This window comes from Phaethon lepturus, unplaced genomic scaffold, assembly GCF_000687285.1.
Source record: "Phaethon lepturus isolate BGI_N335 unplaced genomic scaffold, ASM68728v1 scaffold12824, whole genome shotgun sequence".
In the NCBI taxonomy this organism is placed as follows: Eukaryota; Metazoa; Chordata; class Aves; order Phaethontiformes; family Phaethontidae; genus Phaethon; species Phaethon lepturus.
Genome location: NW_010535539.1, coordinates 19,112 through 33,749, shown reverse-complemented (window position 1 = coordinate 33,749; position 14,638 = coordinate 19,112). Strand labels below are relative to the sequence as shown.

Below are 14,638 nucleotides of genomic sequence, written 5' to 3'. Positions count from 1 at the left end.
TATTTGTAGTATACTTTTATCATTAATTTGCCTTTTAAAAATTTCTTTCTTTGATGATCGAGAAGAAAATCTTGCAAATAGGAGCTTTTTAACCTGAGTGTTAACTACACTCTACTCCTCATATTCCTTGATACTGTTTTGAGGATATTTCTGAGACTGCAAACTTCACTTTAAAGTAATATATTGAATAGGTGGAATTGGGTATGTTGCAAATGCGCTCCTTTCTGTCCTGGGCTATCAGAGTATTCCAAGGTGGAACGAAAAAACAAACAGGTAAAACAAGTAAATAAGAACCATTTTTAATATATGCTTTATTTTACAGTGGTTATTTTTTCACCACTGGAGAAACAGCAGCTGAACAGGATGTGCAAGAGGTTCTCAGTGTTGCTGCCAAAGATGCACCTTAACTGGTGTTGTAAGCAATGGGAAATCTTAAGATGTCTTAAGTGAAACAAATATTGCTGCCCTCTTATCTATGCAGGATGACACGTGGATTTTAACCTGGCCTTCAAAGACTCACATATTTGGCTTTTGAAAGTGATGTCTACCTTACCTCTAATTTAAGACAGTTTCTCTGTTGAGTTTCCAGGTAATGTAGAGATGCTGTTATTGAAAATGTATATTAATAAAAAGTCACTTTTTCCCTACTGCGTGATGATAGAAAATTGTATGTGATAATCTGGTGTCTTTTTTTGTACAAAATGAAATGAACTTTCTTAAAGATAATAAATACTCTACTACCTTAAAAGTTAAATATTGCCCACCTAGTAATCTCAAGAGTGGAGACGGAAGAGCATACTTCCTGTTTTTCCCAGCTCTCTGGTATTGCCAAGGGAATAATGGTCTCCCTGACATGAGTCAGGGAAGTAAGGGGAAACTATTGGTGCATGGGATATTTATGCTTGCTAAAGCTGTATGGCGAAGTATTATTTCTCCTCTTTTTGTTTGCCTTGCCAGTAATAGGGGTAGATAGTAACATTTCAATCTATGCTTATTCTAATGGAAACTTTCTTTGGGATGAAGAGCGTTGTCAATTTTTATGGTTTTTATTATGAGTTCCAGGAAAATTGTGGGTTTTTTTTAAGCAGGTAAATTAACCTGTGCTGAACTTCATGTTGTTTTAACTATTATGCTATTTGTAACTACGCTTGTTATTTTGAAGTGAACTTTGGATCCCTGTATGCAATGCTGGACACAACTGTGGCTGAAATATGCTTTATTTTGAACTGGTTACATGATGAGATTCAGGAACAATTAGACAAATAGAGACTCCCAACATTTTATAACGTTTTAAAAATTCAGAGATTTTTACCCTTACTCTGTGGTTGTTTAGGAAGCCTTACTCTTCAGTCTTGGAGGATAGTGAGATTAACACTTTTAAAGTACTCAGGCTTAATTACTACATTTGTTCTTCTCTACTTGTAAGGTGCCTTTGAAAGATGCTCTAAAAGCAGTAGACTTACGCATATGGCCTGGGACATCAGCCTTAGTCTGCTGTACAGGGCAAGAGCATCCTGTAGTGTGCCTCCAGTTGATGTGTACTGCACCCTGGTCATGTCACTGTTCCAGTCATTAATTTTCTTTCATTTATTTTTGTCTGTATTTAAACGTACTGTTAGTTCTAAAGTGATGTTGCAACAATCGTCTCTAAGTTTAGTAGCAGATGCAGCTGACCTTCAGGTCTCCACTGCCACCTCTATGATAGCTACTTGTTTATGTGATTTTGCTTCTCTAAGATCTCAAGATCTTCATATTACTTTGTTGTCTGGAGTCTTTCTGTCCTGCTGCCTCGCCCATCTTCATGATTTAACTGTGCCCTTATTGCTCTGTAGAGCACAGAGCAGGTAGGATAAGCTACCAAAAATCTTCAGCTGCCTGTCTGGCAGGAGCAGGTAGGTGAACCAATCTTTTCTTCCTTCCATCCTCCCCGGAGGCATGTAACTGAGATGTGGACAAGCGGAGAAGAGATAGGGAGCAGGAACAAGAGAAATTAACTCTGATTGGAGTTCTGTAAGCAATCTCCTTCTCATTTGCAGGTATTCGGCTCCTAACTCATTTTAGACAACAAATATTTCTCTGAATAAGCTTTAGAAAGATGAAAACATGACACTTTTTAGAGAGCAAGTCATCTTCTAAGAGGCTTGGTGTTATGAGCAACCTGATTATTCTGACTGTCTGTCATAGGCTGTAGGACCTCTCCAGCTGTATTTTATGTGTGAACCAACTAAACAAAGATGAAAAGCAGTGGAGTAGAATTTGTGTTCGGTGGGTCAAAACAATCTATACTTGTAAGAATGTACACATAGCTCGGCTTAGCGGAGTTTTAATCTTTCTTGAATCTGTTAGTGACAACTTCTGCTACATGGTCCCTTTAGATGTTTGTCAGGCATGTGCGATCTCTTACGTGTCATCTGGATCGGGATAGAATTAGGTGTCAGAAAGCACAATACTATCCACAAGCTACTCTGAAAATAGTGAGACGAAAAGAGCAGGTCTATTTTGAGGGAGCTGTGATTGCACAAATTTTCTTTTTTATCTTCTGGGAATAGAAGTATTGCAACAGGTAGATCTTAGAAGGCATATATATGGGTCTGTGTTTTGCCACCCACGCAGCACTGAAACTCCTGTGTCACACAGTTGTGTTACCAGCACCATTTCACGTCATGACTGCATTCCTGTGGTGTTACGCTGCAAATGAAATGGTGCTGTGTGCACGTGACTTTCATGGGCCTACCCCATAAATAGAACTAGCAACCCAATTAGTAATTGCTATTAAATGTTGGTATTTCTCTGAAACAATTTCAGAGACTTCTTTGTAATTTGCCTTTAGACCTAGAGGAATATTTGAAATATCCGAAAGTGAAAACGCAGAAAGTTAACTACTGATTGTGTTTCTTTCCAGTGTACAGAGTAGGACTCGTTGCTAAGTCTGGAAAAAAGGTTGGAGAAGGGTGTTGCTTGTGTTGCAGAGAGTTTGTTAGAGTCGCATAGCTGTACACTTCTGCTTTGCAGTCTCTTCTTCACAAGTAGCCTTGAACTCCTGAAAATTCTGAATTATATGTACACTTTATTTAACAAATATGGAAATTATAGCTAAAATATTTGAAACTGGAGACTTCTGACTTTTAAAAAAGGTTTAAAAAAAATCAAAAAAATAAATGATGTAACTTAGTGGTTCATTTTTTCAACAATGAAATTCTGTAACCTTAAGGTACATTTTAATTAATTTATTTCTTAAGAGACCTTTGCATCTCCACCCTAAACCATTTGCATTTAATTTCTGTATTCCTCTTTGCTTTGAGTGTTCAGAAAGCAGCTGATAATTTTTTTCTTTTTTTTTTTTTTTACCCTAAAGAACTACTACATAATCACTGAATGATGCATTTTGGAGAGAGGCATGTAGAGGTTAAAAACAGTTATGGAGGCTTGATAATGACTTCTATACTTTAGACCTTTGGATTTCCATGAATGTAATCTAAGTGTAAAATTTTTTATTATTCAAACCATTTGGGCCTTTCTTTACTGTAGCTACAATTTTCTGATGAGATTTTTAGCAGAGGTAAGACCTAAGCCTTTGAAATGTAACTACTGCTGCTGGCTTTGCATGGGACCCTGCTGTGGGTGTGCACGGCTTCAGAGGAAGGTAAAGGAAAAGTCAGCGGTGAGGACAGAGCTTACCTTTTCATCGGCTGTTTTATGTGGCAGCATTAGAATTTCACCTTCGTGGAGCCATAAGGATGAAGGGCTCAACGCTGCAAGATGCTAAGCAGCCTGGCTTTGATTTAAGAATGAACCTAAATCTGTGCTGAACTTTAATCATTTAAATATTCCCACTGAAGTCACTGGTTTGAGTCAGAAATACCTGTCATGACAGTCTTAAATCTCAAGTAGATCTTTTGTTTGTATGTTTGGACTGGCACAGGGTGACAGAAAACTATGGTAAGGAATGGTGAGATAGAGTTCCTTTTGAGGAAAGATGAGAGAGCAAGTTTGGTTAAGAGTGAAGAAGAGAGGACAACTAAGTGGATGACCATTTCTTTGTGCTCCTATAATTGATATTTCTTTGGATGAATTTTGCCTTAAAACAGAATTAATAGATGAGAATAGGTAGTTATTTGAACACTAGTTTATATGGATGATTCTGGTAACCTGGTCTGGATTATGTAATTCAGATTATTTTGGTTACTATATTATTTAGGCCATTTCTTCCCTGGGTATCCTGACGTGTCTCCGGAATGGACATGGTGTGACTGGGTCTGTGTGAGGCTGTTCCCTTTCTTCTCCAGGGATGCTCCTTCCATATTGGAATGGATCTGGGGGAGAACCCACCTGCTTGCTTGAGGAACAGTCTTATGCTACAGATAAAAACAGAAATAGTTGGAAGGTAACAGGACTGTCTTTTGAAAAACAGTGTCTAAACTGCTGTTTATGAAGTGGTTGAGCATTCTGGATACCTTAAAATACTTCGATCAGGGAAGATTTTCAATCCTTTCACAGGAATGTACTTGGAAAAAATCAGGTTCTTTTCCCTCCCCACTTAAATGCAAACTGCAGAATATGTTATAATAAGAAAAAAAATGCTGGGGTGAATAGTTCCTACATCCTTCTAACCTCAGAAATTAATCATATTAAGCTTCAACACTTAATTATTTCAGTAGTGTAAGTGATGAACTTAATTTCTGTCAATTCATCGAGTGATCAGGCCTCATCTACATAGAAAAAGGTAACTGGTTGAAATGTATAAGTTAAAGTGAAAAAACCCACTCATACCTGTGTAGACATATATTAATAAACTAATTCTGTAATACATACCAAATGTGGTGCAATTTTCCCATAGAAGCAGCTCCTGTACCTTCTTCCAGCTATAGTGAGATTCCGTTGTGTCTTGTTCAAGTAGAATAACGGAATGAGTGTCCTCCCACATCACTCTGCACTACAGTGTATGCTGAACAGCTGTGAAGGTTTCATACGCTTGTATCAATTGACTGTGATATTAAAAAAACCAAACACCTATCTTTTATAGTTAGTAAGGAATATGGTGTGTATCTTGAATCTAACCAAAACGACTAACAGTAATTTCACTTAATGGCAAGATGGTGAGTTACAAGGAGCTTTCTCCAGAAAACTGGCATGTATGAGTTCAGAAGCATCTTCTATCACCTTTTACATTGCTTTATAAAATGATGATACACGGAATTAGCTGTATGGGCATCAAAATAAGCAAGAAACTCTAAATAATTTTTACTTTTTAGGCTTCTGTAATATCATCTCAATGTAGAGCCAGTGAGCATGACCAGGCTGGAGTTGTGTAGTGCAATTGGTGAAAGTGAATTAATAAAACCACTGGACCATGAGCCTGTGAGAGTGCAAGTTTCTGCTGCTGTGCTGTAGGCATAAAGGAAATATTTTCTTAAATACCATTTCCATTTTTGTTTAATCTTTTTGCAAGGTAAGCAGCATGCTGTAGTTTACATGGCATTAATTTTATGATTTTATTCTTTCTCTTGGAGCTTGTATAAGGAATGAGATAGTTATCCTTTAACTTGGCAATTAAACTCAATAGTGTATGCAACTGTAGGTGTTTATTTGGTGTTCGAAAGCAAATAGATAATATTTTACTTTTTTTTTTTTTTACATCATCCTTACCCTTTTCCTTTGTATACAATTTCTTTCCTTTATGACACAGTGACCATCTCTGAAAGCACTAATACTGTGAGAACTAGAGGAGGAAATAATCATGGGACATGCGAATCAAGGATATTTTGCTTTCTGAAGACTTCTACAACCTTTTGTCTTCAGACATAAACACATACTTCTATGAAAACAAAAGACAATAAACACTTCATTCTTCTTCTGAGAAGTTGACTCGAGGAAGTCCTGGCTGAGTTATGGATCCTTGAAAATGAGGACCCGTTAAGAGACCGAGCTCAAATTTTATTCGATAGAGAGGTTACTGAAAGTATCAACCGTGATTGTACATGAATAGCGACTGGGTATGCGAATGTGTAAATAATGTCATTTGCATTTTAAATTTGTCTAAGAGCATCTTGGGGGCATCTTGTTTTCTTCCATTTTAAAACTCTGAATAGCACCTGTAATTAAGGGAGAAAACTGAGCCCTGGAAGGTAGGTAGGACTTCCATCGATTGATCTGTGTAAACCCGGCTTACGCTGTCAGGGGAGCAGCAGTCAACTGCTGAGCTGCTTTGTCACTGACATAAGCTGAGAGAGGATTTTTTTTTTTTTTTTTGTCTATACTGTTTATACACCAGTCTATAGACCTGCTGGCTGGTTGAATTTTAAAGAGTGCGGAGGTTTAAAGACTTGTCCCCTGAGGGATGCTCCTGCCAGTTGGGAAGCGAGCTGCGGCTGCTCTGCAGAAGTTGCGTGCGCGGGTGCTGGCTGGGGGGGCCCAAAGCCTGTCCTGCACCTCAGCCTGAAAACGCTGCAAAACATACCCAGCATTTTCAGGTTGTTTAGTCAAAATATTGAGCTAATGCCTTTGGTTTTTTTTTTTTTTGGTTTTGTTTTCTTTTTCTTGCGTGATAATTTATTCTGAGAGAATACAATGGGGAACATAAATGAACACATTTCCATACCCAGTTCTGAGTCGGTGCTAAGCTCACCAGGCAGCAATTAAAATCCTCGGTAGTAAGGAGAAAATGACTTCTATAGTGTGAGAATAGGGGCAGATTTGGAAAGAGAATTTAAATAGAATATAAAATACTGTTTATTTGGAATGGGGAAAAACAAGCTTTATGAGCCTGAAGTGAGAGACTATCCAGAAATGTTTAGGAAATTTTGGAGTTAAAAGTTTTGATTAGCCTGTTCTGCTTGCTTTCTTTTGTTAGAGTTTATTATTACTACTACCAGCATCATGTATCCTTGTTTCCTGCTTACAGAAATTAAAGTGTTTACCTGCTCTGTTTGTATTTTGCTCCTCACGCTTCCACAGTGGCCACTCAGAGCAGTCAGGATGGTGCTTGAGCAGTTTCTTTTGGAGAATATTATATGTACTTCTATCGTTTATAATTAAGTTAATAACCTTTATCAAAACACAACATGTGGCTTTCATATCCTCCTTTATCTGTGCTGACAAAGTAAAAGTTCCAAAGTTTTCTTGAACTCTCTTGTATGACTTACAAATTCTAGAAAAATTGACTTTTCCATTTTGTACTGTATGGTGGTTTACTGGGGCACATAATATACCTTTAAAATGTTGCAACATACGCATGGTGTATTCAGAGTCATCTTTTTCCTGAACTATTTGTCCCTTGCTGATTAACATGCATGAGTTCTTCATGTTTTACACTATCCACTGAGCCAGGCAAATGTTTGAAGTAAATAGTCATTGTGGTGTGTAGGAATTTAAATATATTATTTCCTCTAATGGGAGCTGACTGTTCATCATGCAGTAGATGGAGAGTTCGGGCTGGAGAGTGCCAATATCTTAGATCAAGTTCTTAAACCCCCATATGCAGCTCTGGAAATTTGCAATCAATATGCGTTTTTCTGACAGCACACACCTCGTGGGATAGCTCGTGCATACAGCAGTGTATGTTGGTCTGCTACAGAAAGGGAATTCTTCTGTGTTGGCCGACTGTGTTGACATTGACTGTCTCCTCTTAGCTGAAGCATTTCACAGAGGGTTTGTTTTCCCAGTTGGGAGCAAGGAAATAAAACCCGTCTTTCTGCGATCTTGTAAGGTCATTGTTTAATATTTGCTGGTAACTGATCTGGTATTCACTTTTTTTTTTTCCCCCCCTTAAAAGAAAAATGTTGACTAGTTTGAGAGCATTTTTATATTTTAATTAACACATTTTATTTGCCACTAAACAGCTTCTTAAATAAAATTCTGCATGAAAGAGTGACGTTATCCTTTCGTATTACGGTACGAATGTAGATCCGGTGGATTTCACCCCCCTTCCCTTTCTTAATAGCAAGGCTTGCTTTTGAAACCCAAAGGGTTAATCATATAAATTTCTCCTTTGGACCAGCAGACGATTTCCATCATTTCCAGCATTTGACTATGGAGCATGTATAGAGTTGTTATACCTCTCTGTAATTCATTCTGCTGCCAACTTCATTCCCTTTTCTCTGCCTGCATTTTAATTGAAACAACATTTGTGTATTTGAGCCAGGATCTGTCAGAAGTCCCTGTGGCTAGTCTGTGGTACAAGTAGCAGCAGACGTGGCTTACCCATATGGTGTGGTGCTTCTTGTAAAATCCATATGGCCTTGTTGAAGGGAATCCCAGCGGGGATGTGAAGGGTGTTAATACCCTTCAGGCCAGGCCTTTCCCTCCTGGGGCTTCTATGGCATTGTCTTTGCAATCTGCCAAAGCACAAACTTAATTCCTTTTTAATAATCAATTATTTCAGTCCGGGAACGTGTGCTGTATTTTTTGCTATCATATATTCCTTGAATTTATTATTTGTTATGAGTATTTTTCAATTTTTTTTTTAAAAGCAAGCTGTAGGGCAGTTGCTAGCAAATACACATAAAAGCTGTTTCAAAATCCTAACTTTATTTCTTTTGCTTGTATTTACAGGAAGTGCTGAACAGCGTTCCAAAGTTCTGCTTTCCTTTTGACATTGAAAGGTACGTGTTACAGTTATCGTTTATTTAAAAATATTTCATAGAAAATTGTATTTAGCATAATTGCAAGGAAAGATTTAAAGAAAAAGAAAACATATTGTACTCCTTAAACTTGCACCTGCAGATGAGAAGAACATGTCCTTTGTGTTCAAGTAAGTATGAAATCACTAGTAGAAAATTATCACAGCAAAATACAAACTTTACAGAATTTTGCGGATGTCTCTCTCAAGATAGAGCTACGTTCTGGCTCCCAGTTTTGTCCGTCATAATTGTAAACACCATCTGTGTTAATGTAAGGATATAACATAGTCTTTTTCAAATGGCAAGCATAGAAAAAAAATGTTACGGTGCACCGGGATATAAAAACTCACCGAGCCGTACTGAAAACATGTTGCTTGAGTGCAAAGAAATTAAGACTTTAATTGTGTGGAAGTAACTGAATATGCAATTGATTTTTCTCGGAGAAGAATCAGGACCATTATTTGTAATTAATTAGCCTTTACCTTTCTGGTATCAGTTACAGTGTGGCTTCCATGTAATGCTGCCTGTCATTCAATTTATTCATATAAAACATTTTTATTAATTAAAATATTTATTTAGGCTTGTCAAAATGATTAATGGTAATTAATTTAATCAATTGTACTCACTCAGTTTAGAAAACTCGTATTGTCGAAATCAGCAAAGATTGAATTAGAAGCTTGATTTGCATAATTAATGAAAGATAAAGCCAGGTAGCATGCAGGCTGAGCTGGTTTCTGAACAACATTGGCATCAGTTGTAGATGGAGACTCCGAGATGAGAAGCATTTACTGGATGCAAGAAGCTTCTATCTGTGGTGTAAAAGTTGGTGTGTGTATAGAGGAAAGAAGAGAGGCTGTGCAGGAAAACACCCTGGCAAAATAAAGATCTTCATAAACACAACTTCCCTGAAGTAAACTAGGTTCATTTAGTCTTTCATAGTTGAATTTAATTGTTTGGGTTTTGAATTGGTTAAGCTCACTGTCTTGTAAGCTGTTTTAATGACTTAACTAATATGGTTGTCAGTGTTGGCCTTAAAGCGTTAAAGTCTTTAATGTGCTTAAGATAGGTACAGAATTCTGCTTAAAATTGGTAATGAAGATGAATAATGGAAATAAAATTTGAGGGTAACAGAAAAAGGTGAGGTTCTGTTGCTGCCATCCAGTGGCAAGAAGATAATCAGTGGCAGGAAATATTTTCAAATATCTTGTCTTCTGTTAACTATTTCTGTTGAACCATTTGGAAGACACTTGGTTGCTTTTATGAGATGGATAAGCTTGATCAATAAACTGTGGGCATACATGAATTTATAGCATAACTAGGTATGTACTTTAGCTGAGTATCCAAAGCGGCGGGGGGGGGAACAAACCAAGGAAAAAAAAAGAAAAAGTTACGGCATGTTTATTGTTTGTCTCTTAGTACCCTCCCGTGCCCCTCTCCCAGATACACTTTTTGACTCTTAGCCCCATACTCAACTGTCAAGCACTGCACTCAAAAGGTGCAAAATTTCTACAAATTTCATAGAAATTGGCAGTTGGTCAGAGGAAGGAAAGGTGTTTGGAAGCTGAGATAGACTGACGGGGGAACAAAACCGCCGTGTTCGGTCTGGCCTGCTGACTGCTCGGGAGGTAGGTACCATGGCATCTTTAAAATCGGCCACCGCACTCGCAGCTTCGTGTGTAGCTGGGGGCTGAGTGTAGGGGTTTGTGGGAGAACGAAAGGCGATGAGACATCATGAGAGTAGAAAAGAGCACGGACAAGGAGGAGGGGCTGCGTGTGGGGAAAAGGACAGAAACACTGGAAGCTCATTCAGGAAAGCAGGCGACTGGTTGCTGGCAAGCTCCCTGTGCTAACAGCTTACCGGCTGTGCGGTCTATGTACCAGTTACTGCTCAGTTCAGACATTTTCTATGATGTAGACATATATTACCACTTCTTTAAAACAAAACTGTTCAGTTGTTTCTACTGTCTCAGTTTTATTTTTTGTTTTGAAATTTAGACTGATAAAGTATTGTGAAAAACACTGCTCTAGCTCCTTTTTATAGGGCTTTTTTCCAATGAACATTTAAGATGTGACAGGTATTTTAGTTTTTGTTTAGCTGTAAATGTGCTTTTTACTTGTTTGAATTTATTTACTTATTAATATATATAGGTTTTTTTAATGTATTGACAATCATGATAGACCACACATCTAAGTCCTCCAAGTATTTTACGGGAAGTTTTAATGACAATTTCTGTACAGAAAACTTTGAAGTGAAACACAAAGTATCTGTTTCATTGATTGAGCATACTGTACTTCAGAGAACATAGTTTCTCAAGCTGTGTTATGTGTACTATACATGTGTAAACCACTTCAAGCAATATCTGATCCTAGTAAGAGCTAGAAAGTACCAGTGCTAAAGTGGTAACTTCCACTGATGCTGATCAAGTTACCTAGAATAAAAAAATGAGACTCCATTCCATAGACTGCTTCTGGGTTCCTGCTGTACAGCGGAGTTGGAGGGAATGGAGTGTCTTTTCTGTTAACTAGCTAAATGAAAGTTATTAAAGTAGGAAATCTATGTCCTTCAAATTATGGAAATAGGAAAGTTAAAGCCCAGTGGGAAGATGACCGTCACCTATTTTCTTCCATCTCATCTGTATTAATTAGTGAATGAATTGAGAACATGTACTTGATTTTGTTTTATTCACTGTGCTACAGTGATTGTAGACAGAGATCCAGATTTGGTTCTTCCTATTTGATGCTGCTTACATCATCTCACCAGGCATACTTACTTTATCTTTTATACAGATGTTTTAAATAGCTGTATACTACTCATTCTAACTATCAAAGTACATACTATGGAAGGTGATTAAAAATCTATAGGTAACTCCCGTTAAATTTAAACAGAACGTCAAGCCAAAAAAGGCACAATGGTGTAATGTTTAGACCATGACTTAAACTTTGAGTTTTATATAATTTTTTTATTGAAAGCAAGCACATAATTTTGTTACTGCTTATTATGGCTTACATTTTATTTTGAATGGGTTAAGAAATAAATTGCGTCATAGAAGTTCTTGAGCATATGCCCCTAGAACCTAGGTCTTTTTTTGTGAATAAATTATTTTAGGTGTAATAAATGGCACAATTGTATAACAGTTTGCTTGTATCTACTTACGAATAAGTTTCCTTTTCTCAGTTGCAGAATTCCTTTCTTTGTTTCTTGTTCAACTTATAATCTGTTAGAGTCAATGATTAATGATGGCAGGAGTGATGTCACTTTCACTTTCCTTTTCCTCGCTAATGCTGTTTCTGTTAAGTCTGTGTGCAGAGACACAGCTATGATCAAGACATGTGCAAAACAATGGCTGGAGATACTGAATTTGCAGATCTTGTGAAAGGCAATTGTAAAACACCTTACCAAAAAATGTTTTGCCTTCAAAGTAAATAGTTGAGAATGAAAAGTAAGTAATTGAGAACACATTTCAAGCTGTACAGGTGAAAATAACCAAACAATAGCATTTCCTGTACACTTCAGTCATTCCAGTCAGTTTGCAAGTTGGGTTGTGAACTCAAACATGCAGTAGTAGTTTTACACAATTGAGTTCTTTCCATCCTTTATCAAATTGTACTGTTATATGTGCATATGTAATATCAAATGTATGTGTAAGAGAGAAGTCTCTGTAAGGACAGATCGCAGCATCAACTATGCACTGCTGAAGAGTGAAACTATTTGTTCTGAATGTGGGTTATTTGGTTTCCATGTGTGTGCTCGAGTGGACCCATCTGAGAGGAGAGGTGCGACGTGCTCCGGTAGACCCTGGGCCGGGTGCAGTGCCCAGGGCCCCTGGACAGAGCAGGCTTGTGTTGCAACTTAAATACACCCAGCAATACTCTTTAGTAAACCCTTTTAACTAGTCGTGGTTTCTTTTAATGCTGCTGTTGTTTTGAAAACATAACCCCAATTACAAGCTAACTATGCGTTTTATTTGTGGGACTTTCCTTATTTGATGGTAGCTTTGTACATTTTCATATCTTCTGCCGTTTTCTTCCTGGTTTTCTTTCTGATGTGTAAGGGCTTGGGGTTTCTGGGAAGCAGAGCTCAAGTCAGACAGCTGAGTTGGAGCAGGGGAGCCCTCCACACGGTGAGCCTGAGCTGTGGAGTCATGCAGTGGGCCGGGAAGTGGAGAAAATAGTCGCTGAAGCTTAGACTTGGGGATGGCAATTAGTTGAAGGAGCCAGCCCAACCCAGGGTTACCCAGTCTCTCCATCAGCTTGTACTACTACCTTAACATCTGGTTTTCAAGTTCCCGCTTGAAACGGTTTCTAATCTCTTCTCTGATCTGGGGAGAATTAGAGTGAATGACTGGTGGGGTTTGCTTTTCAGCATCAGATTGGGAGGCGAAATACGTTTGAAATTTTCCAGTTTAGTTAGCAGCTGCTGAAGCTTTAATCAGAAGTGTGTACTGTAGCTGCATCGGTCAAGTACGTGTACATGACACCTTATAATTAGTGACACCAGTAACTTTGTTTTCTTTTAAGAATATCTCATCAAAATCTGGATTCCCATGCATAAAGTCTTTCATTTTTGGAAACTTATTGAAAAAATGAACTCTGTGAAAAACCTCTAAAATTCAAAACCCTTTAAAAATTCCTGAACTTGGAAAAAAAAGATTATTTAAAACATCTTCTATGTCCTAAACAGATTAATTTGGAAGAGCAGCAATTCTTTTTGAGACCAAGGGATAAATGTAGTGATTACACATGCTGTTTTTCATTCCAAGATGATACTTAATTCCCGCCCTAATCAGCTCTCTCAAGGTGGCCTTAAAATGAAGCCTGAACAATAGCTGTAGTGTAAACAAGAATCTTTAAAATGACTCTTTACCTACTCCATGGGTACCAAAGAGCCTTTTCTGCATTGTGTAGATATGTGCTTAGAAAATTTTAAAAACTACGTTTATTCCTATAGTGAACTGTAATAACCTTGAAAGACCCCATTGTAGACTGCAGGGTTAATAAGTATTTACACACATTCTTTGCTGTTAGTGATTTATTATTGTTAGACTAAGATTAAATGTAAGCATGCAGGGCAGGAGCTGAAAGTCAGTCAAAAGCAAGGCAGAGGAATGAGTGAGGAGAAGGTCAGCGGTGCTCGGGCATGATTTGTGCCTGCTCTCTCTGCACAAGTGAGTAGATCACGCTCTCTTCACATAGCTGACCAGACCAGCGTTTTGCAGAACACTTTTCGAAGCTCAGCTAGTTGATCCTGCTCTCTGATAGAAAGTCTAGATAACATTTGGTGTCGGGAATTCTGGTACGTAATAATTGCATTTTAACTGTGTTGATTTTCATGTTGAGGAAAGCTTGAGGGGCATCACTGCTGTGGTTCGGTAGCGGTGCCGGGAGCTGCTCCCTGCCTCTGAAGGTGAGACTTCTGAACAACCTGAATGTGCTGCAGTGAAGCAGAGAGGCACGAGCCCCAAGTCACATGGCCAACATTTGTCCACATGATGGTACATGCAGTATATATCCTAAAAGTAGTGCTAGCACTTTTTGGAATGTTTTATGTGTCTGCTTTATACATTGTGGATACCTATTGATATACAGAAATCCCTAATCATCATCTGTTTGTTTCTGTAAGGCTTACACATAGTCAGTTTTAATTCTGCTGAAGAGGAGTAAAAAACCAGGCATCCTTGCTGGCCCCAGATCTTAAGTGGAGTTTTCAATTTAGAAACCCAGAATTAATTCAGTATTTTAAACTCTGATCAGAAAATGTGGTCCAGATGGATGGTCACAGGCTTCTGTTAGCTGTTCCTGTGAAGCAAATGGAACCAAATAGTTCTTTGTGGAGACTCAGTTTTAGCCTTGGAGTTTTTCTTACTTCAAAAATCTGTAACATGCTGCTTACATCTCCTTCTAAACTCTGTGGGAAGCAGTTTTCAAGCTGGGCCACTTTTACACTGACTGTCGAAACATGGAGTTATCTCTCTTAAAGAAGCAAAGGGAAGACGTTGAGTTGGAGGTGGTGAGATGGCATT

At 38.0% G+C, this 14,638-nt stretch overlaps 1 protein-coding gene across 1 annotated transcript in view; it reads left to right on the top strand.

Moving 5' to 3' along the window:
- The window catches only part of LOC104619839 (DENN domain-containing protein 1B-like), a gene marked incomplete at its 5' end in the record, with an annotated part of 81,809 nt that overhangs the window by 48,250 nt on the left and 18,921 nt on the right, over positions 1-14,638 (top strand). Inside the window, one exon of the mRNA XM_010285865.1 lies at positions 8,551-8,600. Within this exon, the coding sequence (XP_010284167.1) occupies positions 8,551-8,600 (50 nt within the window). The remainder of the gene's footprint in view (positions 1-8,550; positions 8,601-14,638) is intronic.